General features: G+C 44.0%; 1 protein-coding gene across 2 annotated transcripts in view; it reads right to left on the bottom strand.

The window, feature by feature from the left end:
• The window catches only part of KCNJ6 (potassium inwardly rectifying channel subfamily J member 6), a 148,549-nt gene that overhangs the window by 88,876 nt on the left and 35,039 nt on the right, over positions 1-24,634 (bottom strand). Inside the window, exon 2 of one of the 2 annotated variants that reach the window (XM_039553472.1) lies at positions 10,900-10,948. The exons of the other annotated variant lie outside the window; for it this stretch is intronic. Within the exon in view, the coding sequence (XP_039409406.1) occupies positions 10,900-10,924 (25 nt within the window). The 5' untranslated portion in view covers positions 10,925-10,948. The remainder of the gene's footprint in view (positions 1-10,899; positions 10,949-24,634) is intronic. 2 annotated transcript variants of the gene reach the window in all.

Below are 24,634 nucleotides of genomic sequence, written 5' to 3'. Positions count from 1 at the left end.
TGGCAACGAGCCTCTCAATCCATCAGGCTCCTGCAGTATCTAATACATAATCTGGAAGGCAGGGACTGGTGTGGAAAAATGAACATAACATATTGGCACTTCAGGATTTAATATCCCCTCCCTGTGCCCTTAATTAGCTCACCTCATTTGGGGTAATTATTCAATTTGAGAGAGAAACTTCTCTTTTATTTGGCTTTCCCGAGGAAAGCCAATGTGTGATCTACCTTCATTAAAATGCAACTTTTGACTTTTTCCCCACAAACACGCCACAAAATGGGAGTTTCTATAGTAACACACAATGCAGGCTCAATTTGAAATTATAATCTTTTGATAAAAAATGAGTTTCCCCCAGCCCCCTTCTCTATATATTTTCTTTATCTTAAAAATTTGGGTTTGCCACTCTGCTTTACTTCTTCTCTGTTCCTAAGGAAGTTTGAAAAGAGTTCCTTAAAATTAAAAAGCACTGCTGAACTTAAAATGACTCCCCTGAACTTAAAATGACACATTGCCACTCCTCATTTTTATTTGTACATTACAAATTCTGTATCATTTGGTTACTTTTTCACATCCTCTTATTCTTCAATTATTAAATTTGTTTGCTATGACTGCTTTATCCCATGGGAAAAAGAGAAGTGCATTGCAAGGGCTGTTGGAAAGGCCTTTATCAGGTTTAGTGATAGGCTTTGGATTTTTAATCTGGTCTTTTTAGACAAATTCTATTATGGGGTCTGTTTATCACACATTCAATATGAGGAATTAAAAAAAAAAAAATCCCTGACCAATTTCAATAACATTTAAGAAGCATTTCCAGGCCTTCTGCTGCTGAGTGGGAAGATGTAGATCCATAAAATCTTTTGTCAAGGCTTTGGAAGTGGAAGTGGGAGGGAGGGAGAAGAGAAAGGTTTGATTGGAGTTGGGGTGTCCAAAATAGGAGCCTGCAGGAGTGAAATGTTCCATGGAGAGCCAACCTGGCCTTAAACTTTTCCAGGAAATGCACAACTTTTCTGAATAACCTGTTGTTTCCTGATATACCTGACTAGCAGTCACTGAGGTCACACCTTAGTGTGACCCACTCAAAATTATTGGGATAAAGAAATAATTTAACTGTGTTCATGAGCCTCTCCCCTTCCTTTTCATGCTAACATCACAGGCACCTGATAAAATTAGGAGGCAGAGAAACAGTAGGAGTTCTTCTGCTCACTTTCAGGGGGTTTGTATGATGCTTTTCAAGATTTCACTTTGAAACATTACAGCCCAGCACACATGATTGAATGGATTCTAAAAATACACAGCCTTCACCCACAAATTAGTGCACCAGCATGAGTTACTTGTGCCCGAAATAGTAATACTCCCCTAAATAATAATGTTATCACCAAAAAGACACTCAACTGCATGCAAGAGCAATATGCCATAGGAACCTAACTTAGCAGGAGCTCTGGGGATAGTTCTGTTCTGCTTTCTTAAAAAAAAAAAAAAAGAAAATTTGCCAGTACACCATCCAGTAGATCTCAGAGGAAATTATTCTTTACCTGTCATTAAAAGAACTACTCAAACAATCCTAAAACACAGAGCAGGAAAAGAAATTTAAACTGCCACCCAAACTGTTAAGTGAAAGTATAGGTTTGAAACCTCAACAAAAATGTGCCATTTCTAAGGACAGAGAATGATGTTTGTTGTCCTTTGGTTTGCAGGTAGGTGAGCAAATCTTTCGTGACACAGGACATGACTTCATTGTGTAGGATCCTGGGAGAAACAGAGGAATCCTGTGATGTAGAGAGAGCAGGCTCAGCCTGACAATGATAAATATGTCAGACAGTGACAATCATTGTGTGATTTAGCTCTTGTGAATGAAGGAAAATGGTAATTGAAAGTGTCATGATTTGGAAGCAATAATCACCTCCCCATCACTTATCCTCAGGCAGTCGGAGGAGAACGCAGCTTCCCTTTGTTCCATGTGTGAAGTGCGAGCTGCCTGAAGACATGGATAGAGACGTGGAGTCAGGCAGGAGTGTCAGATCTGACCTCCTACATCATGGAATCCCAGGATCCCTGAGGCTGGAAAAGACTTCCAGTACCACAGAGCCCAAGCCGATGCCCACCTTGTCCCCAGCCCAGAGCACTGAGTGCCACCTCCAGCCCTTCCTGGGACACCTCCAGGGATGGGCACTCCAAACCTCCCTGGGCAGCCCCTGCCAAGGCCTGAGCTCCCTTTCCATGGGGAAATTCCTGCTGCTGTCCACCCTGAGCCTGCCCTGGCCCAGCCTGAGGCCGTTCCCTCTCCTCCTGTCCCTGTTCCCTGGCAGCAGAGCCCGACCCCCCCGGCTGCCCCCTCCTGTCAGGGACTTGTGCAGAGCCACAAGGTCCCCCCTGAGCCTCCTTTGCTCCAGCCTGAGCCCCTTTCCCAGCTCCCTCAGCCGCTCCTGGGGCTCCAGCCCCTTCCCAGCTCCCTTCCCTGCCCTGGACACGCTCCAGCCCCTCCAGGGCTCTCCTGCACTGAGGATTTGTGGTGCCTCAGCAGTCAGTGGTGTCAGGGAGGGCAAGGAGAAGTGCACCTGTCTAAGGCACTTTACCACCAGCTGTGCTGGATTCACCTGTGTCTGCCCTGAAGGAACACAGGGTTTTATTTTGGGTGAGCCTTTTTGTTTTCCATTATTTTTCTTACAGGTATGTGGATTAAGAAATGTACTTACGGAGTGTGAGGATGACAAAGTGGAGAGAGTGCAGCAAAGAACAACCAGGACTGGAGGCCCTGGATGCTGATGTGGATTATAAAATCTAACAGGGTGATTAGAGAGAGGTTCTGCAAGCTGGCACATATTTGAAGAAGGGAGGTAGGGGAATCATTTAGGAAGAAGGAGCAATCTCATTATATGACAGAATTTCAGTGCAGTTCTAACAGCGATGATCAGCAGGTGAACACAGCTGTGTCCTTCTTTTCCTGCAGAGAGAGATGCCTGTGAGACATTCCTGGGCAGGAACAGCAAAGGCAGTAATGCTGAAGTCTGGGATTGACTGATTTTGAGGAGCAGAACAGCCCCATAGCACAATGACTGCCATCCCTGGCTCAGAAAACAGTGCTGGAGTCCCTCAGAGAGGACAGACCTTACAGGACTCTGCCTTCCTTATATTTTAGCAGCTCTCTCACTGTTGGCAATGACTCTCACTGGAGTCTTTCTGGTTTTCTCCTCCATGTAGTTCAAGATATTTTATGGTGAAAGGAATAGTGGTAAATAAAGTTAGAAGAGGCTGAGCTGTGAGTATGGGCAGTCATTCAGCTATAACACACTTTGAATTAATGTGCTCTGTGCACACACTTCCAGGCATTATTTGCCTTTAATATGGGTAATATTGTCCCTGTTATCCCCTGTCAAATGTTTGAAGAGCAATAGAGGCAGGTGAAAAACACATGGAGAACATAGTCCAGCTCTGGGGATTAATTTAATACCCGATTAAAAGGCTTTTAAAAGACATCTGTCCAAAACACCCTGATAAAACCTTTCTCTCATTGTTTATGTTGGAAAGTGCAACTGGGCCCTTTTTCCAGTGAAGTGGGATATTTCTCTTGCACATCAAGTAGTTTATCTTGCCATGCTCTATGGTATATTCCAGTCATTGATTCTGGATGCCTTTGCAAATAATTTTCAGTGTCTAAGGTTTTAAAAATCCAATACTTCATGGTACTACCTGTTTAACAGCTGTTCTGGTACATCTCAAATGCTTATTTTTTTTCTGGATTGTTTTTCCCTCAACTGTTGACCAGCATTCTTTGCTATTCCTCACACTCTATTTCCTAGAACTAAAATCCATTATGGTCTCTTATCTGCTTGATAAGGCTGCTCCAGGACAGACAGGTTTCTACAGCTTTCAAAAAAATTGATCCTTCTTTTCACCATAGAATTTGACTCATCTGCTCTCTGTGGAGACAGCTGATTAGACTTTTTTTATGCTGAGTAAATATGAACTTCCTGCTCTTTACATGTGGAAGCTGCTCTTCCAGCACTGCACAATGTTCACTTCTCCAGCTGAAGTTGTTGGTTGGCACCTTTGGAAGATTAGAGGGGATGTTAAATAAATGTAGGAAAAGCTTTGCGTTAGATGAGCATTAAAATTGTGAAACCGAGCCCCAAATAGAATCATGGAATGGTTTGGGCTGGGAGAGACCTTAAAGATCATCCAGTTCCAGCCCTGCCACAGGCAGGGACACCTTCCACTGTCCCAGGCTGCTCCAACCTGGCCTTGGACACTTCCAGGGATAGTTAAGGGGGTAATGCTCCCATTGAACATACACTTCTTATTTGGGTATGAGGAGAAAATTATCTCAATAAAGGCTTGAACAACTTAAGTGACATTTTTGACCAAGCTCCTCAAAATCTGGTCCTTAAAATCTGCTTTCAATATTAAATTTCTGCACTTGCTTAAACTAATCATCATTTCCAAAACCCCTGGGTATATATTTGCCCTCTGAAGACTGTCTCATACCTAAATGCATCTCATACCAAAGCTCATCCAGAGTCACAAATTTTCCCTTCAGAAGGTGCTGTTGCAACAGGACCATGGCTTGGGATGCATAGAGAGTGGTGTCCTGGGAAGCTGGGAAGATGTCTTATCTAAAAGCTTTGTGCCTACACCACTTAGATCCAGTATGGAATCAAATCCCACTTTGCCCTGGGAAGGATGAGACTGAAAAATCCAGGCCATAGGAATGCAAAGGAACACTGAGAATTTTGAAATAGTGGCAGCCTGACTGCAGCCTCTGTCTTAGAAGTGTGTGATTTAGCAGTGGGTAACATGGAGCTAATAAAAACATATATAAAGGTGGAAATAACAGGAAATATTCTGTTTCAAGAAGAAGTCCAATGTAGCCTATATGTAATCGCTGTTCCTAACTAGAATACCAGGAATTTTTACCTCATTCATAATTCAACTCTTGGTTATCTCATCCCTGAGATTTTGAATTTAATTTTCACAAAGATTTTAGCTTAGCCAAGGAATATTAGCAGTGCTATCAAAATTTAATATGTTTTTGAAAAATCCAGGCTTCTAGAATCATATGACTTTGTGAGAGCCTTGGTTTTCATTTGGGGAAAGAAAACCCATTTCTGTCCTTCGCACTTGCAGAGAAAAGGTAAAGATAAGACCCTTAAAAGCTCAGAGAATGCCAAGAAAATGCTCTTCACAATGTTATATCCCCAGGACTGGAAAAGTTGTCAATCATCTTCCTGCCTAAGACAAGTTTCTTTTGTTCATTATTGCATATATAAGTTCACAGCTCTTCTAGGCCCCTGTCAGTGCATCACTGAGACAATAAAATCCTTGCTTTCCTGCATAATGAACTCCTGCTTTAGAATTTCATTCTTCCCCTCAAAAGCTGACCTTTGCCAGGAAGAATAAAGTGGTTTTTCTTTTAATAATAGCAATGTTCTTTCTGTTCTTTGGATTGTATGTATCAGCTAATTTCTGCTGAAACAACCAAAACAACAACAATAATAAAATCATACAGATTCGGGTTACTTGTAATTAAAATTTGACCAAAGACTTAGGGAGTTAAGTTGGAAATAAATGTTATCAACCTACATAAACAGTATTGAATCAGCAATAATTAGATGTATCATTTACATCTGTAGCTGGAAAACCAGCTTTCTTATTCTGCTCTTGGCACACCTCATAAAAAAGGATAACTAGAGGATAACTGGATATTTCTAAAAAAAGTGACTCCCCCAAGCACAGGCAAATGTCTTTCTTGAATGAGTACCTGCACAAGTGGAGTTGTGTTCACACAGGACGGCATTGCTGCACGAATGACTCCTGGTGTGATCATAAAAAGGTTAAAATCAGAATAAAAATGGCCTTAAAGATCATCATAATCCACCCCTGCCGTGGGCAGGGACACCTTCCACTGTCCAGGCTGCTCCAAGCCCCAATGTCCAGCCTGGCCTTGGCACTGCCAGGGATCCAGGGGCAGCCCCAGCTTGCTCTGGGCACCCTGTGCCAGGGCCTGCCCACCCTGCCAGGGAACAATTCCTGCCCAATCTCCCATCCAGCCCTGCCCTCTGGCACTGGGAAAGCCATTCCTGGCTCCTGGCCCTCCATTGCCTTGGGAATTGTCTCTCTCCAGCTTTCCTGCAGCTCCTTCAGGCCCTGCAAGGCCACACTGAGCTCAGCCCAAAGCTTCTCCTCTCCAGGCTGAACAATCCAGCTCTCGCAGCCTTTCCTCCCAGCAGAGCTGCTCCATCCCTCTGCTCATCCTGGTGCCTCCTCTGGCCTCTCTCCAGCAGCTCCACGTCCTCCCTGTGCTGGTCCCAGGGCTGGGGCAGCTCTGCAGGTGGGCTCTCACCTGAGCAGGGCACAGGGACACCATCCCCCCCTTAATTCCTGCCCACAATTGTGTTGATGCAGCCCAGGGTACTGAACAAAAGGCAGAGATAAAAGGTGTAGTACTGGGGAGAAAAAAAGGTGGAAGTAGGAATGTTACAGTGTCCTATTGCAAGAGAGAAGGTTGGATGTGTATTTACTGTAACATACCATATGTTTTTCTTACATGTCATAAAACACTAATTCAAAATCATTGGAACTGCTCAAAAAGTTCCAGACTACCCTGGCACGGGTAAATCTGGAAATGCTCAAGTAACTCAAAGCAGAAACATTTTTTCTCTTTCTAAGCTCTGCTTACAAGTCTGAGAGAGCAATAGGGACACTTCAGACTCAGACACTGGAGACAAGAAAAAGAAACCTTTAGGGAAAAGCACTTCATGACAAACCAGCTCTCTCCTGGGGTTTGTCTGCTCCTGCAATTCCTTCATGTTGGCTTATATTCTTTTCACCCCCCCTGAGTAAAATTTGTGGCATCCATAATTCAGAAGGTTTATCTGGAGTCATCTGAGGTCTCAGTATTCATTATTTCACTGTCTTCAGAAATACATCCACAGACATTCAGAGCTCACATTTTTGTAACAAATGAAGGAATATCCTTATTTTAACTCAGCTCTGCTGCCTCTGGCTGTCCTCAGGCAGGTGTGTCTGTGGAGTGACTGGGCAGCAGAGCAAGCAGGGCTGGTCACTGATGTGTCCTTGCTGCCAGAGCAGATCCTAATTGGATGTCAGTGTCAGACATCCAGCCCTGCCCATTTTCCATCCCAGCCGGGAGCAGCTTCTCTCTGCTCATGTCACACATCCCATGGCACACGAGATCCATGTTTCTGCAAAGCTGAGGACTTTGACATCCTCAAAAAAACTTCTCTTAAACACAACAACAAATTTGGCTTCTCACTAAATATCTTGTATTACTCACTCCAGAAAGCATTCCCAGCAATGATCATTCCCAAGGACTGGATAGTTCTCTAGAGGAAATTTCTCTGAATAAATTTTCCATATTGGCCAAATAGATCAGGATGAACATCGATTCCTTCCTCTGCTGTTAAATATTTTCTCTCCTACATTTCTTGCTGGGCTTTAGCCATTTGCAGGCCTGGTGATGGCATCATTTGGGTTAAAAATGATCACCAGAGCATGGGAATCTTGAGAACAACAGGGAGAGAAGAAAACAAAAGTTGCAAGGAAAAGAATTTCATTCCTTGTTTCAGGGATATGCTCAGCTTTTAAGTATTCTGAGATTATATGAGGCAAATTGCCTAATTCAGGCTATATAGAAATTTAAAAATGCATATGGATTTTAAGGAATTAGAAAGGAATTCTTGGACAGCTCCCTGGGGCTCAGTGTAATTGTGGTGGCTTTCTATTAATTCTGTGCAAGAGTTGTGAAATAGTAACTTGGGGCAAGGAGTGGTGTTATTTGGTATTCATTTCTGCTTCTGTATCAGCTCTTAGGGACTATCCTGAAAAATTTAGCAGAACATTTCCTGCTAGTTTGTACTTTAACTGTTGTATTAAAATGATTTCCCCCCCTCACTTCTTGTTTTTTTAACTTTCAAGGAAAGCAAATCTCAAGTACAAGGCGCTGTCATGATACCTCATCTCTTTCCATCACCATAAAGGTTCTCTGGAAAGAGGACAGAAAATAACAATAACACAATGTTTTCCTTACCAATGCTCTCTATAACGTGACAAAGCCTCTGAGAATGGAAATGCAAAATGTGACAGAAATACAGACTGTTATCCCTGCAGGCAAAAAAAATAGAACAGCCTTGGAACAACCTCTGCATCAGTGCTCCCTCAGTCTCCCTCTTGGTGTGTGGTGTGATGTGAATCTCAGGTCCAGGGGTTTTGCTTAGTGCAGAAATATCCAGAAAGAAGATCTTTATGGAGGAGAAGGGGCAGAGAGCAGTGCTTGGCAACTTCAGCCAAGTGTTCTGATAGAGAGAAAATACAGAGCAGTGGAGGGAAGGGGATTGATTTTTCCTGGGGCTGTGCAAAGATATGAGCAGAGGGGGGAGAGGAGCGCAGCTCTTGGGTGAAACAGGAAGGCAAGTTATAATTCTGTTCTATTGGTACCATGATCAAGCCATTTCTCCAGGCCTTTGAAACCCTCTCAGGCCTTGAATGCTCTTCTTTATTTTCTCAGTTCCAAGAAAAAGGCCCTGCAGTCCCAGCCAGAGGCCCACCCTACTGCATTTATCTCATTTTAGTCTGCAGCAGCTTTAAAATAAGCACCGTGGTACATTCACTAAGAATTTTACTTACACCTTGCAATGCCGTCTATGATTTATTAAAAGTATTTTAAAATGCCGTGAAATGATCTGAAAATTTCATAAAAGCCTCACATGAAGTATGAACAAATCCTCACAGAAAGCAGCAGTAAACCCCTTTAGGCATCATTCTGTCTCAAAGAAGTCAGATAAAATAATTGGCAAGACAAACATGCATCCTGAAGGAACAGCACAGGGCGTTTTTGGGTTTGTGTTCCCAATCAGTTACAAAGCATTCTGGAGGCCTCTCCTCTGACTCTTCAGAGCACTCGGACAGTCTGACTGCTTTCCCCTAACACTTTTTGGCAATATTCCTTCACCTTGTTTCAGAAGGGTTGTGCAAATGATGCCATAAAGATTTTTTGCCTTTTCTTTCATACTCCTGTTATACCTTTTTTACAACTTCTGTATTCCTAGTGCTTTTCCCCTACATTCTTGGACTTGTTTGTCAAGCTGAGAGACTAAACATTTTAGAAGCTTGGTAGCCAGGGATCAGTGTGCCCCAGACCCCAAGGTCCTCTCCAGAACACATTCTGTAAACCAAGATAGAACCATCCAGGGGAAGGTTCTTTGGGGAGGGGGGCTCACTCGAGCCTCTCATTGGGGAATCTTTGATAGATGTGCTAATTAGTAAAACCTATAATGATATACCTGACCTTTTGGGGGGCATTGTTGTGTGCATTTCAGTGCATTAGACCTGGATGTAGTGCACCTAAGGATCCTTAAAATAAACACCAAGGTAAAATCCCTTTTCCCCTTCTAACCGTGTTTGACACTTGATTTTAAGATCAGGAAGAGGCATCACAAAGTCCAGCAAGTACCTAACGAACAGCGGAGATATTATTTATCTGCTTCTACCTTTGATAGCAGGTTCCTCCTTTGTTCCATCCATCAAGACATAATTACACATCTATCCAACACCCAGCAGCACCAGATGGGGTCACAGGATGCTTCTAAGAGTGATACTGAACATCCACAGAGATTAAAGGAGCAAAGTTACCATCCTTACAGCAGAGAGTTTCCCTGGGGCCTGGTGTCATTGTCCTTCTGGGCCTTGCTAAGCTGGAATGTTGTGATTTCCTCTGTTACCACCCAGGCTTGGCTGCACCGTGGAGAAACACTTATTTATATTTCTTTATATATGGTTTTATACTTATATATATCTATATCTATATCTATGTATATTTACTGCAGCAATATAGAATCAGAGAGCCCCAGACCAATTTGGGTTGGGAGGGAGCTTAAACCCCATGCAGCCCCACCCCTGCCATGGCAGGGACACTTCCCACTGTCCCAGGCTGCTCCAAGCCCCAATGTCCAGCCTGGCCTTGGGCACTGCCAGGGATCCAGGGGCAGCCCCAGCTGCTCTGGGCACCCTGTGCCAGGGCCTCATCACCACCCTTGGCACGAGGGTTGGAACTGGATGATCTTTAAGGTCCCTTCCAACACAAGCAGAAAAAAGTAACTGGAAACAACGTTCTGATATAAACATTTCATTCATGGCTGTGATTCTGTCTTTCTGTAGTCTCTGGTTAAGCAGAGTGAAATATTTCTCCCTTTTGAGTCAATTCATTTAAGCTTCCATAGACTTTGTAGCTGATAAATTTTGGGTAAGAGGCAGTGCTCTACCAGGATTTCACCCTAAATTGTCTCCAGATTTTGTCCACAAATGGATTATCCAACCTGAGTCTCTCAGCTACAAAAGCTTACAGCCACTACTCCATTACCTAGATCCCAAATTATGGCAAAAATACAACAAAAACCTCTCACAAACCAAAGAAATCAACTGAAAGCTTTCTGGACCCATCTCTGGGCATAATTCCTGTTGGATGAAAGTGGCACCGGCAACAATCCTGAATAATTGCACTGGATTTAGAGTGACCTTCTGTAAGCTTGTAAAGGAACACACGAATCAAGTAAATTAGGCACTTATTAAGTCCACAATTAGTTGCATTCTATTTTAAAAAACCCCTCAGGCTCACAAAGTCAAACATGGAGCAGGTTCTTTGCTGGATTTAAGCCCAAACAGATGTGATTTAAGCAGGGCATGAAGAAAATAGCAGCCCTTTTTCTGGGGATTCCTATTTTCTTTTGGTGTTTTTTTTCAGGAGTGGAATGATTTATGATGAATTTGGGAGTGAAGACAGGGCTGAATGAGATCCCTGGATGCAAGCACTGCGTTCTGGGTTTGTGGCTTTATGAGAGGGAGGGGGACAGATGGAAAAAGAAAGTGGTTGAACTTCCTATTTGTACTCACTCATCGACTCTGTCAATTTGGCCATCTCTGTTTCTCTTTGGGGCTTCTCCTGGGGGAACAGACAAAATGAAAAACAAATATGTATATGTAATATAGAAATAGAAATACACCTGAGTGCAAGTGGCAGTGTGAGGGGAGGACATGAATCCATGATATATTTCTATTTTATTTAGGGATTTTACTTCACTCCTAAATAGCCTGAACTTCTGTGGGCTTTTTTTTTTTTTTCCTTTTCATTTCTCAATTTTTCCTACTGTGAAGTGTGAAGCTTGTATTTATCTGAGTGTATCTAGCTGAAGAAATTAAAATTATCCAATCAAAGTGGTAAGGGAGGAGGAAACCCTCCTCTGTTTTTCACTCTCTGCTAAAATACACAAGTGTGTTAGGCCTTCCTGACAAAAGAGCAACCCACAAACCACTTACACTGCAGGGAAAAAGCACTTATTTGGAAATAAATCGATTTTATATGGGAGCTGGAGTGTGTGGTGTGGCACTGGGCATACTTGAGGGACTCCCAGTCAAACCTGCTGGTCTTTGTCTCTTGGGTTTTTGCCTTTTTGTTGTTGTTATTGGATTTTTTTTTCATTTCAGGTACTTGCAGCTGCTGTAACTGAGACAGAGGCTTGGTCAATCAAGAGCCCTTGAGTTTGGCGAAAATCCAATGTCCCAGTGCCAGAGCAGTGGAGGCTGGGCCTAATCTCCTGATTTCAGACACAAAGTTTGGGCTGAATGAAAACTACAAAGCCCTTGAAACTCCAATTAAGTGGTTTTGAGAGGATGTGGTGGTGCTGTTGTCACCCTTCTGATCCCTTTGGTGACTGAGCCCCACCTCTCCACCCTCGTACCATGTAGAGGTAGTCAGAGTGGCTCTCCTGGGCCATGGGTGAGCAGACCTCAGCTCTTTTTTCCCCAAAAAACCTCAGTAAGGGAGAAAATTTACACCAATATCTGACTTTAATGGGCAGAAACACAAACAGATGCTCCTTATCTCAGCTCTGGGACGAGGTGCAGGTTTTTGGGCAGGGTGACTGTCCTGGGTTGCAGGGTTTTCTATTACCATCCTCAGGAGCAGTTGAAACCAGGTGGGGCAGTGTTTCCTTGCCTCCTCCCCCAGACTATCTTTCTGTTAATGGCCCATCATTGTCCTGCCGAATGACTCCCAGATAACTCCCTCCGGACTATTTTCTGTTAATGAGCCTAATCAACACTTGGCCTCATGACTCATTACCCCATTGTGAGATGCTCCACCCAGAGGGAGGAACCAAGCATTCCATCCTGGATATAATCTGAGATGCTGAACACCAGAGACAACCCTTCCCACTGGACTCTCAGAGGACAGGAGCTACACAGCCACCACTGGGACCCTCTGAGGAAGAGCAGACCCTTCTTCTACAGGATCACCGCTTCAGAGGACTGCAGCCACCATTCTACCAGACTGCTACCACCACCCTGACTAACAGGGTGTCAGGTTGTATCTTGACTCTGTCAGTTTGAACCAGTGTTTTCTTTTATTTTTTTTCCTTTTCTTTGATTTCGCCATTAAATTGTTATTCTGACTTGGTGCCTCCCACTGGTTTGTTTTCAAACTAGTACAGTGACCTTCAGTAGCTGCTGGAATGGCTGGGGACAGGAGTCAGCACGGTGACATCTCTCTTTGACTGGGGCTGTGGTAAAAACAGCACTGGGGAGAGCCACAGGCTGAGAATGGTCCCTGCCAGGTGTCATTTGGCAGGAAAATGTTATTTTTCCAAGGCCTTTTGGCTGTGACATGAGCAAACCCTGCTGCAGGGGCCCCAGGCTGCTCAGGGGATACCTCCTTACTTTGTCTAAGAGCAGGACCATTTCATAACTCCAGAGGAGCTGAAGTCTGTCCAGCTCTACCTTAGAATCCCAGGATCCCTGAGGCTGGAAAAGCCCTCCCAGCCCATGGAGGCCAAGCCGTGCGCGATGCCCACCTTGTCCTCAGCCCAGAGCACTCAGTACCATGTCCAGGCTTTCCTGGGACACCTCCAGGGATGGGCACTCCAAACCTCCCTGGGCAGCCCCTGCCAAGGCCTGGCCACCCTTTCCATGAGGAAATTGCTCCTGGTGTCCACCCTGAGCCTCCCCTGGCCCAGCCTGAGGCCGTTCCCTCTCCTCCTGTCCCTGTTCCCTGGCAGCAGAGCCCGACCCCCCCGGCTGCCCCCTCCTGTCAGGGACTTGTGCAGAGCCACAAGGTCCCCCCTGAGCCTCCTTTGCTCCAGCCTGAGCCCCTTTCCCAGCTCCCTCAGCTGCTCCTCACAGGAGGTACTCTCTTGTTAAGTGTCTTATCCCGATACTGACTTTTATCTGATGCAAAAACCTACAGAAATATTTTCTATACCAAATAAGCCACTACTTGCACTTCAAAAAGTTGGACCTCTACTGAAGAACCAGCTCAAATGTCACAGTAATAGGAACCATTGGCATTCATGAAACAAGCAGATAATGCTTCAGAACTGTGTTCATACACCCCTGAGAGCATTTTATATTAAAAGAAAGGTTTAAGGTTATGCCCTGGATCTGAGTGAGGACAATGCCCTAAGCCATGCTGATAATATAGCATCCAGCATCAGATTCATGCTTTGCTATGGAAGGGAAAAAAAAAGAAGGAATAAAGAAAGAACTAGCACAAGACTGTCAGGTTTTTTACAAAAAAAAAAAAGGTCCTCTATGGCAGTTTTTTTTTGCATGGCATTAATCATCAAAGGAAAGCAAAGCACTCTGAAAACCATCAGGAATTTGTGTCCATGATGATTTATAAAGTGACCTTAAAGCACCTCCTTCTGCTGCAGAACTCCGAGTTTATCAGGAGTGAACAGTTAGGAAAGAGCAATTTGAGCCCTGGAGATGGAGGGCTGGATTTATTAGACTAATAACAAATTGATATTTTAAATATTATTACTTTACTTTTGCTTATCATGACATACTTTTTACTAATGACGAAGCCTATCATGACAAAGGAGACTTGAATGGCATTTCATTTTAAAGTGAAAATATTAAATATACTATCTAAGGACAAATTTATAAGTTTTTGAGTTTATTTTACTTTTCTTAAAGAAATGCCCAGGATTACTGATTTCTGGTCTTCCTTCTTTATTAGATAAAAATATGTTTGTATGCATGTCATTTCGGAGTATTAATTTTTTTTAAAATTACATCTTATTTCCAGTTTTTTTAATTGAAAAAATTAACCTTTGGTACTGTTATCAATGCACTTAAGACTCTATGAAAATGTTATGTCAAATTTTGTCCTTTTCCCTCTCTCTAATGATCACTAGGATGTGCACACATACACCCATGAAGGTCTGGAAATTAGGAAAAATTTTCCACTCATCTGTTTCTTCAAAATGGAGCATTTTAAGGGAGCTAGAATACCTCTAAGAAATTTGTTTTTTGATGCCATATAAAAAAGGAATTCCATCCTCTCTGACAGAATGAGTTCTAGCAGATTAACTTGGGGGAGAATCAAAGATTAAAACATACTTTTGTTCCTGATTTTAGCAGATGCGAGTTTGAATACAGACTGACAGCAGAGTGAGATTTTCTGCCTTCGAAGAAACGAAAATCCAACCCACAAAACAGAGCAACAAAAAAAGTAAACAACAAAATGAAACAAGAAAAAAAAAAAGAGCGAACAACACCGTGTTTCATTACAGGAGCGGAGTTGCCTTTAAGGGCTGACTGTGGTTGCATTTCCTCTGGAGATTACTGGGTAAACAAGAATTGCCACCTCAGAAAACACATCAAGAGAAGCAGGACTCATTTTTTATCTCTCCTAACACAATGATGCTCATATTTTGGGGTTTTTTGTAGCCCTGTAGTCAGCATGGAGTGATTTCTTCAGGGGATTTTGAATCTGTGGGCTCTTGCTGCCGGTGCCTGTTCTGAGGTGAAGATCCCAAATCTTCCACAGCCTCAGAGGAGCAGCAGAGCCAGACCCTGCTCCTGTTGTGTGTGGATGTCTCACATGGTTACTGCCTTCCTGGGTGCCTAAAAAGCAACAAATCCTGCTTTTCATGCTTGGAGTGATGTGCACTTTACAAAGTGCCAGCAAAAGGTGATACTGTGATGCAAGAAGGGATGCGTGAAATATAAATTAAGTGAAGCATAACTTCAACTAGCAAAAAGGGCCATTTAAAATGCTGCTTTGTACTTTTTGCACTGTTTGTGAGGCCTTTCATTCAGCTGAGGGTGTAAGAAAGAAGATGCAAACTGTCCTTTTCTAATGGAGTTGTTTTCTTTTTGTTTAAAGGTATTTCCTTCCTATCAGCTTCCTTCAGACAAAAGAGCAGTTGCCCAGTCCTACAATATCTGAGGCTGTGGTGTCCTGCCTTGCACTGAATTTAGTCTCAAATTATTATCACGTTGTTGCAAGATTCATGGGTTTAAAGGGACAACACAAAGTGCGGCCTTCACATCACTCTTTCCCTTCTGAGCCAAAGAAACCTTCCTTGTTTGACATCCTGTGCTGCACAGTCTGCCATGGCTCTGTCAGAGAGGCACAAGAAGACAGCAGGAGTGCCAACCAGGCAGCACAGAAATAACATTTCCAATGTCAAGCAGGAGAAGACTGGATCGAATTCCAGATAGGAATCAAAACATTGAGTTCCTAGGTCACTTGTCTCATAATGAAAAATTCTTGGACAAGACAGTGTATGAACTTTTTGTGATTTTTCTAATGGAAGGACAAGGGCAATCCTGAAACTCCCTCTCCAGTGGCTGTTGGCTTCAGCTGGCACTAATTAATGAAATCATTATACTTATTTTCATAGGGTCACAGGATGGGTCAGGCTGGAAGGGACCACGGAGGGTCACTGGTGCCACCTCCCTGCTCCAGCAGGGCCATCCCAGAGCACAGGGCACAGGGTTGTGTCCAGATGGCTCTGGAATATCCCCAGGGAGGAGAGCCCAGAGCCTCTGTGGCCAATCTGCTCAGGGCTGGCCCTGCCCAGGGCAGCAGTTCTGCCTCCTGTGCAGGGCAATTGCTGGGCTCAGGCCCTGCCCGTGGCTCTGGTGCCGCTGCCGGGCCCCGGAGCAGAGCCCGGGCCCTGCCCTGAGCCCTCCCTGCAGCCAGGGACAGCCAGGGCTGAGGGCCCCTCTCAGCTGGGGCTCCTCTCGAGGCTGAGCAGCCCCGGCTCCCTCAGCCTGTGCTGGGCACGGAGCTGCTCCAGGCCCTTCCTCAGCTGCGCAGCCTCCGCCGGCCCCGCTCCAGGAGCTCCCTGGCCCTGCTGGGCTGAGGAGCCAGAGCTGGGCACGGCACCCCAGAGGTGCCCCCAGGGCTGGGCACAGGGGCAGGATAACCCTGCCCTGCTGGGAATGCTCTTCCCAGTGCACCCCAGGATGCCACTGGCCTTCCTGTCCCCCAGGACACTCTGCTGGTTTGGAGACAGCTCACTGTCCCTCAGGACTCCCACATCCTTCCCCAGCAGGTCACCCCCAGCCTGTGCTGCTGCTTGGGGTTGTTCCCTCCCCAGGACCTGACTTTGCCCTGGTTGAATTTCAGACAGTTCTTCTCTGCCCATCTCTCCAACCTGCCAAGGTCCCTCTGAAAGGCTTCACAGCCTTCAGGGGAGGGTATTTTTTTGTTTCCTGCATGGCTCAAACATCTCTTGCGCTTTTGTCAGCTCACAAATGCAGAGCTTCACCAACACACTGGGAATCTGTTGAAGTAATCCAGAACTTTGACTAAAAGTTCTAACAGTATTTTGTCAGCTGTGGATCAGAACTCACATCCATTATATCCATTACACATCATTTTATGAAGCTTTCTCACTTCTGAAGTAGCAAATCCCTGGTAATTCAATTGACATCCTTGAAGGCAATAGCTCCTTAATCACTAAGTACCAATTCAATGAGCAAAAAGGAAAGAAGAACCTTTTTGTAAATTTCAGCTCAGGCAAATCTATCTTGGGATATCTTCAATTACTTTTCAAACTACATGAAAACGGTTTCATGTTTGAAACATTATTAAGTGGGAATAATAGAATTTAATTTTATGGAGTGTCTTTCCTGCTCGTGACATCTCCAAACACTTTTCAGTAATGAATTTGACACAGGTTCTGGGGCGATGGTGTGTAGGCAAATGCAGCTCTCATTATGTGCTGTTCATTCCTGCAATAGCCTACACCCAGCTCTCAAAAGCAGGGCTTGTTTTAGGTGGGGAGGGATTGTTGGAAGGAGCTGGAGCTCTTCCTTTGGAAAAACGCCGTAGGACCTTCCATTTCTATCTGCACACGTATCCAACGAAGGAAAAAAAATAGCTTAATAGCCCATCTTTAGGGCTTTAAACAATGAGATACTCTGTGTTACTGCATTATTTTACTATTACTAGAATTCAGGCTTTATGCAAGGCCTGCCTAAGCTTGTGGGAGTTGCTTTTCCTGTCTCCCTGGCCCAAAATAAGAAATAATGGATATCTTGTTTATTTTTCCTATCCTGTCTTGCCTGTCCCAAGAAAAGAGGTTGGTCCCAGCTGCTTTTTTTTTTCTGGTTTTCCAGAATTAAGTGTTGGGCCATGGCCTATAAAGACTATTTTTGTGCAGGACGCAGCACTAGTTGATCTCCAGCAAACTGGCTTCATCCTCAGCCTTAAAGCTGAGCACTAATCTGCACTCCCTTGCAGTGATCCCAGCACTTGAATGGCTGAGAATGTATTTTATAGGAATATTCTTCTCGTGGCACAAGAGGTGATTTCAATTTGCATCAGCTGGAATGAGCTTAAAATACAATATTTGAATAGATGGAGTGAGCAGAGTTCAAGGAGGGAGTGCCTTAGCTGGGTTCACTGGAGTTATGGAGCAGCAGGGGTGACTTGGGCTCATTAATGTGTTCAGACCTCATAAAACACTCTCAGGAGCTCTAAGATGTCTTACATGGAGGAAATTTGCATTAGCAGCAGGAGGAACTGAATTTATTTCCCTGGGTTCTAGAATCGAGGGGTTTTTTTTACATTTCTCATAATTCTTAGTGAACTTACTCATCATTCACACTTGGTCTGTGAAATATGTATGGAAAAATCTCTGTTTTTTTCCAGGCAGAAAAATCAAGCAGCAGTTCTAGAGGAGCTTGTCAGGTCCCCTCAGACTCCAGGGACAAAGCTCGCAGAATTGTGGGTTCAACCCCTTGCAAATGCAGTGTCATTCTCCAAGGAGGAGGAACAAATATTCACATATTAAACAGTGGGGATGGTGTGTGGTGGTTCTGAGTGTGGGAAATCCTTTGAGGAGCAGAATCAGCAGATAAATGTTACTGACTGCTGTGCAGTAAATAGGAACAGTTTTTAATGCACTTGTATCTAGCAGATCATAAATAAATAAAATACAATTTTGACAAGATAAGGAGAAAAAAATTGAGCATTTGCAGGAGAGAGAATATTCATATCTATGAAAAGATAAAACTCATAGAGACAGACTTTATGGGTTTGACATTTGAAGTAAGATCTAAGCTGTAGCAAGTCTCAGGTTTTTGGTTTTACTGAACCTGAAGAACTTCACAATTTTAGACTATAAAAATCTATTGCAGAGAACATGAAACTGAAAACTTATTTAAAAGATCCTGCTTTTGGCAGAAAAACCTCAGAACTGCAGGAATTTGAGTATCCTTAACTTACAGTGGTGACAGTGGCAGGAGATGCAGATTATTTTAGCGACAATTCTGGTTTAGGTTAATAAAATAAAGAGATTTGGATATCTACAGGACCACAGTGGGAACAAAGCAATGTTGTGGTGTGATTACGTGATTAAAGGCAGGTATATTTTCTTAGTTCCTTTGCTCTAGAGGGTGAATTTTCCTCTCCCACTACAAAGGTCCCACAGAGAGTCAGAAGATTCATTTGATTCCCTCAGATCTCTGTAAAAATACATCTACTCCAAGACAATGAGCTGGGCTGACTGAACACCAGGAGAGCTTCCACTCCTGTGTTTTACAGCCAACAAGCTGCATGTTCTGCCTGCTTTTGAGAAGCTCAGCTTGGGTGTTCTGACAAATTATGGATGCAGGTAATTGCAGTGGAGGATTTCAGTCTTACACCCAGCATTTCCTGCCTGCACTGTGAAATTAAGCAAGTGTAAGTTCACACTGGAAATCAAGGAGAATATCCAGGCAACAAAGTGAGGCAGGGATGCTACACTGAGAAGGTTTGAAAGCTTTTTACTTAGGCTTGGACAAACCAGCATAAATGACATCTCAGCAAAAGGTCTTCGAGGCAGAGTGCATAATCTAAAATATGCTCTGCCATGGAAATCTGCAGGCTGCAGGTGGGGTGGCTGTGTGCAGTTAATGCCTGGGGAAAAGCTCTATTTTCAGTGGAAATGCTCTTACCAATTCTGAGACCTTTGGATCAAGCTCTTAAGAAACTGCTGGTTTTCTTTTTTAGGGCATAAATCATGAATATATTCTGAATTGTAATAGGAGAAATGTAAGTTACTTTGAGATAACAGCAGCCACCCTGTTTTTAAAAAAAAAAAGTTGGTAGAAACCCAAAAGAGGAGATTCACTATAGAAAAGAGACTTAAAAATGCTTATCCAATCTTTTCAGCTGTTAATAATGCACATGCAGGGTTTTTCATGGGCTCATTGCTTCTGTGCCCCCCAAAGGGAAAATCTCAACTGGTTGGTTGTATTCTTGTAAATTCCAGATTTCAGTAAGAATCGCTTTAAGAAAATCTACAGGCTCAGGATTTCCTATGAAAAATGTAAGTGGAAGCATAACCTGAACTAATCTAGAAACCATTATTTAAACTATTTAAGAGAATAATGATCTAATAAAAGATGTTTTGTTTATTACTTGCCTTGGTGCATTATAAAAATAACTCATGACTGCACAGAGCAGATCAAACATCTCAAACCTGAACCTATTTCCTCAGGTACCTTGTGAGACTTAAATGATGAACACAGAACAAGGGGAACTGACATTTTTCTTTGTTTTGTGCTGTGATCATGTTCCCTCAATGAAAGTTCTTAAACAAGACCTGTCTGCAGCGTCAGGTTTTTCTCCGATTGAATAATACCAAAGTGTCTCACACAGTTTCCAATTTTAGCAGCCTTTTGTTGTTAAATCCATCTCAAAAAAAAAAAAAAAGGAAAAAAAATCTTCAAAAGCAATGAGATGTTGGAAAAGAACAAGTAATGTGTCAGATGAATGCAAAAATTCTAATAATGATAATACCTCCCTGTCCTACTGAAAAAATACCTGAAAATACCTCCCATTTACTACTCCCTGAGAGAAAATCGAATTTTTGGTTGCTTGCACAGATCTTTTTGGGCCAGACAGAAAAAGTAATAAAAAAGAGAAATGCTGAGGTAAAGCAGCTTTTGGTTTACCTTCACCATTAACTTTTCAGAGCTAATGAAGGCAATAATAGGAGCTGCAGCAGAAACAAGCCAGGTGTGGATATTTGGACATAGCCTTGGGGTTCATGTCCCTGAGTCCAGCTTTTTCACTGAAAATTTGGATGCAGGGTCTAAGCAGGTTATTTGGATTCCCGTAGCACCAACAGAGGGAAAGCAGCACCTCCACAGGAGAGTAGTCCGGGGGTCTCAAGCAAAGGGATCACTGGGGGAAGTGCTCAGCTCATTAAGGATGGAGTTGACCCGATTCTATGTGACTAAATATGTGTTAAATGGGTAAGACAGGGGGTGTGAGGCCACCTCTCTCTGAAATCCCGGAGTTACTGTGCTCCTTGTGCCGTGCCAAAGGTTTGATCCCTTCCTCACCTCCCATTCTCCTCTCCCCCACCTTCAGTTTCTTCGTTTCCTTCTCTCTTGTCTTACCCAGCCCATCACCTTTCCTAAAACAGTCTCCCTTTCCTTTTCTCTCCATCTAACTTTATCCCTCACCTCTCCCCTGCCTCTCTTCACACTCTCCCACACTTCCCGAGGGAGCGGGTGTGGAAGGAGCATGCGGCTCGGAGCTGTCACAGGGCGCATCCTCCCGCTCTGCCCCCAGTCCTACACGTGGGATTATCCTCCCTAAACAGCCTGTACAGCCTCGGGGCAGGGGCTCCACTGCCTGAACCCCCTGGCTCTGTCACAGCGTCACCTCCTCACTTCAGACTGTGGAGATATTTTAGTAATTAATGTGTGCAAGAAATTCTCTCAGAATCACAGAGTGGGTGGGAAGGGACCTTAAAGATCATCTCATCCCACCCCTGCCATGGGCAGGGACACTTCCCACTGTCCCAGGCTGCTCCAAGCCCCAATGTCCAACCTGGCCTTGGGCACTGCCAGGGATCCAGGGGCAGCCCCAGCTGCTCTGGGCACCCTGTGCCAGGGCCTGCCCACCCTCCCAGGGAACAATTCCTGCCCAATCTCCCATCCAGCCCTGCCCTCTGGCACTGGGAAGCCATTCCCTGGCTCCTGGCCCTCCATGCCTTGGGAATTGTCTCTCTCCAGCTTTCCTGCAGCTCCTTCAGGCCCTGCAAGGCCACACTGAGCTCAGCCCAAAGCTTCTCCTCTCCAGGCTGAACAATCCCAGCTCTCGCAGCCTTTCTCCCAGCAGAGCTGCTCCATCCCTCTGCTCATCCTGGTGCCTCCTCTGGCCTCTCTCCAGCAGCTCCACGTCCTCCCTGTGCTGGGCCCAGGGCTGGGGCAGCTCTGCAGGTGGGCTCTCACCTGAGTGCTGATATACAATATATATAATATAGAATACCATACATATGGATGTATTATATTGTAAATGACAGAGAATATCCACTAACAAAAAAGCAGAACAGAGTGAAATTCATTTCCCTGTGGCTCTCCTGCTGTTCAGACCAAGGTGACCAAGCTCTGACTGCTCCAGGAGGCTCCTGCTTGCCATCAGCTGAGGGTGGAGACAGAATCCACGTTTATTGTCCAAACCAGCCCCAAGGGCTGTTCCCTGTGAGGGAATGCCAGCTCAGCACAGTGAGAGGCTGCCTGGAGATCCCCGAGGAGCCTCAGAAAGCACAATCCCTGTCAACAAGTCAATTATTCTGCAGGAGCCTTGTCCTGGTGCTGTTCCTGCTGCAGCTCTTCACCTCAGCGTGTTTTGTACAGTGCCATGCAGACGTGTGGCGTGTCTCGGGGATTGGGATATATTTTAAGGATATATTTTAACTGGAATTTCCAGACAAGCTCTGGGTGAGTCAGACTAAAGATTGACAAGTTGGGCACAGCAAATCTGTGTGTTCTTGAGGCAGTGCAGCTGATGGCACTTCCACTTTGCAGAATGTGCTTTAGATACAGTGCCCTGTAATGGAGATGTTTCAAATTGTGCCTACTCAAGTCCTTTCTGAGCTTAAACACCTCCAAAATAATGGATAATGCCAGTGATTAAAGGTCAGCTCATGGAGCTGGCCACTGCTGCTGCTTTTAATCTTATTAAGTGTTAATAATGATAAAATATTCATAGCTGTAAACTTATAAAGGGAAAAATTATGTGCTCTAATAGAGATAAAGCATTTTATTCCATTACAGACAACAAACAGAGATGCGGGAGGCTTCTGGCAGCTCCTCAGAGAAGCCACCCCTGCAGCTCCACTGCTACCAAAACCTTGCCATGCAAACCCAAACCCAATAGAAACTCCATTGTCTCCTTCATTTTAAAATTTTGAGGAAGCTCAGTATTACTCAGAATATTTCCTGAGAGCTGATTTGTGAAATTTTAATCAGGAGTAAATGCAGTCAGAAGAAGTATTTAATTTGTTTCCCCATTTTTAAAGATCCTTCTTATTTTCTATTGTAATGCTGTCTTTTCTCCTCCCCAAATTCTAGATTATGCCCAGAATTCACTCAGTTGAGTGCAAACCTGGTTAATAAAAAGATAAGCACCTGACAGTTCTCGTGCTGTCCTATTAACATAAGCATTCTACCACTGTGCAGACTGGATGTGATGCACAAAAATCTCCTGAGTTTTGCAGCTTGACTTGATTTTAACGTCTGCTGCATAATTCTCAAATGTTTAACACTTCAGAAAACTCGGTGTGATTTAAGGGTAAGTTAATCTTTACTCACTGAAAACGGGAGCAAGATTTAGGTAAGATGTTTTGCCATTCCTCAATGTCTTTTAATTAAAATTTCTTCTTGTTTGTTTTGAAAAAAATCAAAGCTCTGCTTCTAGGCATTTGTACTAGAAGAGATCAGTTCCAGGCTTCCCTAACCATTGCATGGAACAGCTCGTTTTGCTTTGCAAAGGCTGGATGTGCAGCTTTATGGATAATTTTTCACCTCCTTCTCTTTTTTTGCTGTATATTTCCAGGACAATTTCAGCTGCAGAACCTGGAGAATGTGATCCAACATAGGCAGGTACATGCTGACTCTGAAATTATGTGCAGGCAGAGCTGTTACCCATCTTCATGGAGCTCTGCTGGATGTGTTCAGACCACAGGAAGGCTCAGTCTAGACAGAGATGTCTCAGTGCAGGGCCAGGGCTTAAAGCTCCAAATTCCTTCCAGGCTCTTCTGAGATGGTTAAAAAGCTCCAAATTAAAGTGACTACCTTGGTTTGCATCCTACTGAGGAGAAATCTCCTTGTCTGAGTTTATTGAAAGAAGATGTCTTTATTCTTCTGTCCACCCTCTGAACTCATCCCTGGTGATGAATTCCTCAGACCAGGATGATTTTTACTTTGCTAAATTATTTGCTATGTAATTATTAATTTGATGCTGGTATGAAATGTGGCTACAAAAGATTTCATAACAAAAAATGTTAAAAGACTAAGTTGAGCAACACCGGGATGAGCAGAGGGATGGAGCAGCTCTGCTGGGAGGAAAGGCTGCGAGAGCTGGGATTGTTCAGCCTGGAGAGGAGAAGCTTTGGGCTGAGCTCAGTGTGGCCTTGCAGGGCCTGAAGGAGCTGCAGGAAAGCTGGAGAGAGACAATTCCCAAGGCATGGAGGGCCAGGAGCCAGGGAATGGCTTCCCAGTGCCAGAGGGCAGGGCTGGATGGGAGATTGGGCAGGAATTGTTCCCTGGCAGGGTGGGCAGGCCCTGGCACAGGGTGCCCAGAGCAGCTGGGGTTGCCCCTGGATCCCTGGCAGTGCCCAAGGCCAGGCTGGACATTGGGGCTTGGAGCAGCCTGGGACAGTGGGAGGTGTCCCTGCCTGTGGCATTTCAGTGCTGCAGCCTTGGGGACCAGCCTCTTGTGAAAGGCTTCATCCAACCCCTCTGAGGATCTGGTTAAATCCCACCTGCCTTTTCCGTATCTTTCCATTCTTGACTGCAATCTGTCCTGGTGAAAAATACAACTCTCTTTCAACTTATCTAGAAACTTTATAATTCAATTTTTAATTCATATTTTTGTTTCCACTTCTGAACAAAGTTGCTGACTTAATTACCAGAAAAATAATATATTACTGCTTTTTTTCCTCTTTTGTCTTCATGTAAAATGAAAGAAAACAAAACTTTCCTCCTCTCACATTTCCCTGTGTTCTAGTTTTTATCAAAATTGTTCATTTAAAATTTGGTGTTGCTCTTCATTGTGCCCACAGTCACCACCACTTTGTGGCTTTCACATAATTCCTTCTTGGCAGTTTTTACCCTAAAATTATCATGAGTATCCAAATTTTCCAAGCCACCAAAAATTTCCTGATCCCAATAATGGTGCTGATTTCTTTAGAAATCAGGCCCTCAGTGTTTTAATAGAATCATTATCCCTGTGTGTTGTCCCAACAACCAGACCCTTTCAGTGATTTGGATCCAAATGGAAAATCACATCCCAAATTACAATAAATGTGGGGACACGCAATTACCATCCCAG

The sequence above is a fragment of the Corvus cornix genome, chromosome 1, assembly GCF_000738735.6.
Source record: "Corvus cornix cornix isolate S_Up_H32 chromosome 1, ASM73873v5, whole genome shotgun sequence".
NCBI classification, from domain to species: Eukaryota; Metazoa; Chordata; class Aves; order Passeriformes; family Corvidae; genus Corvus; species Corvus cornix.
This window is presented reverse-complemented; position numbering and strand designations above follow the sequence as displayed.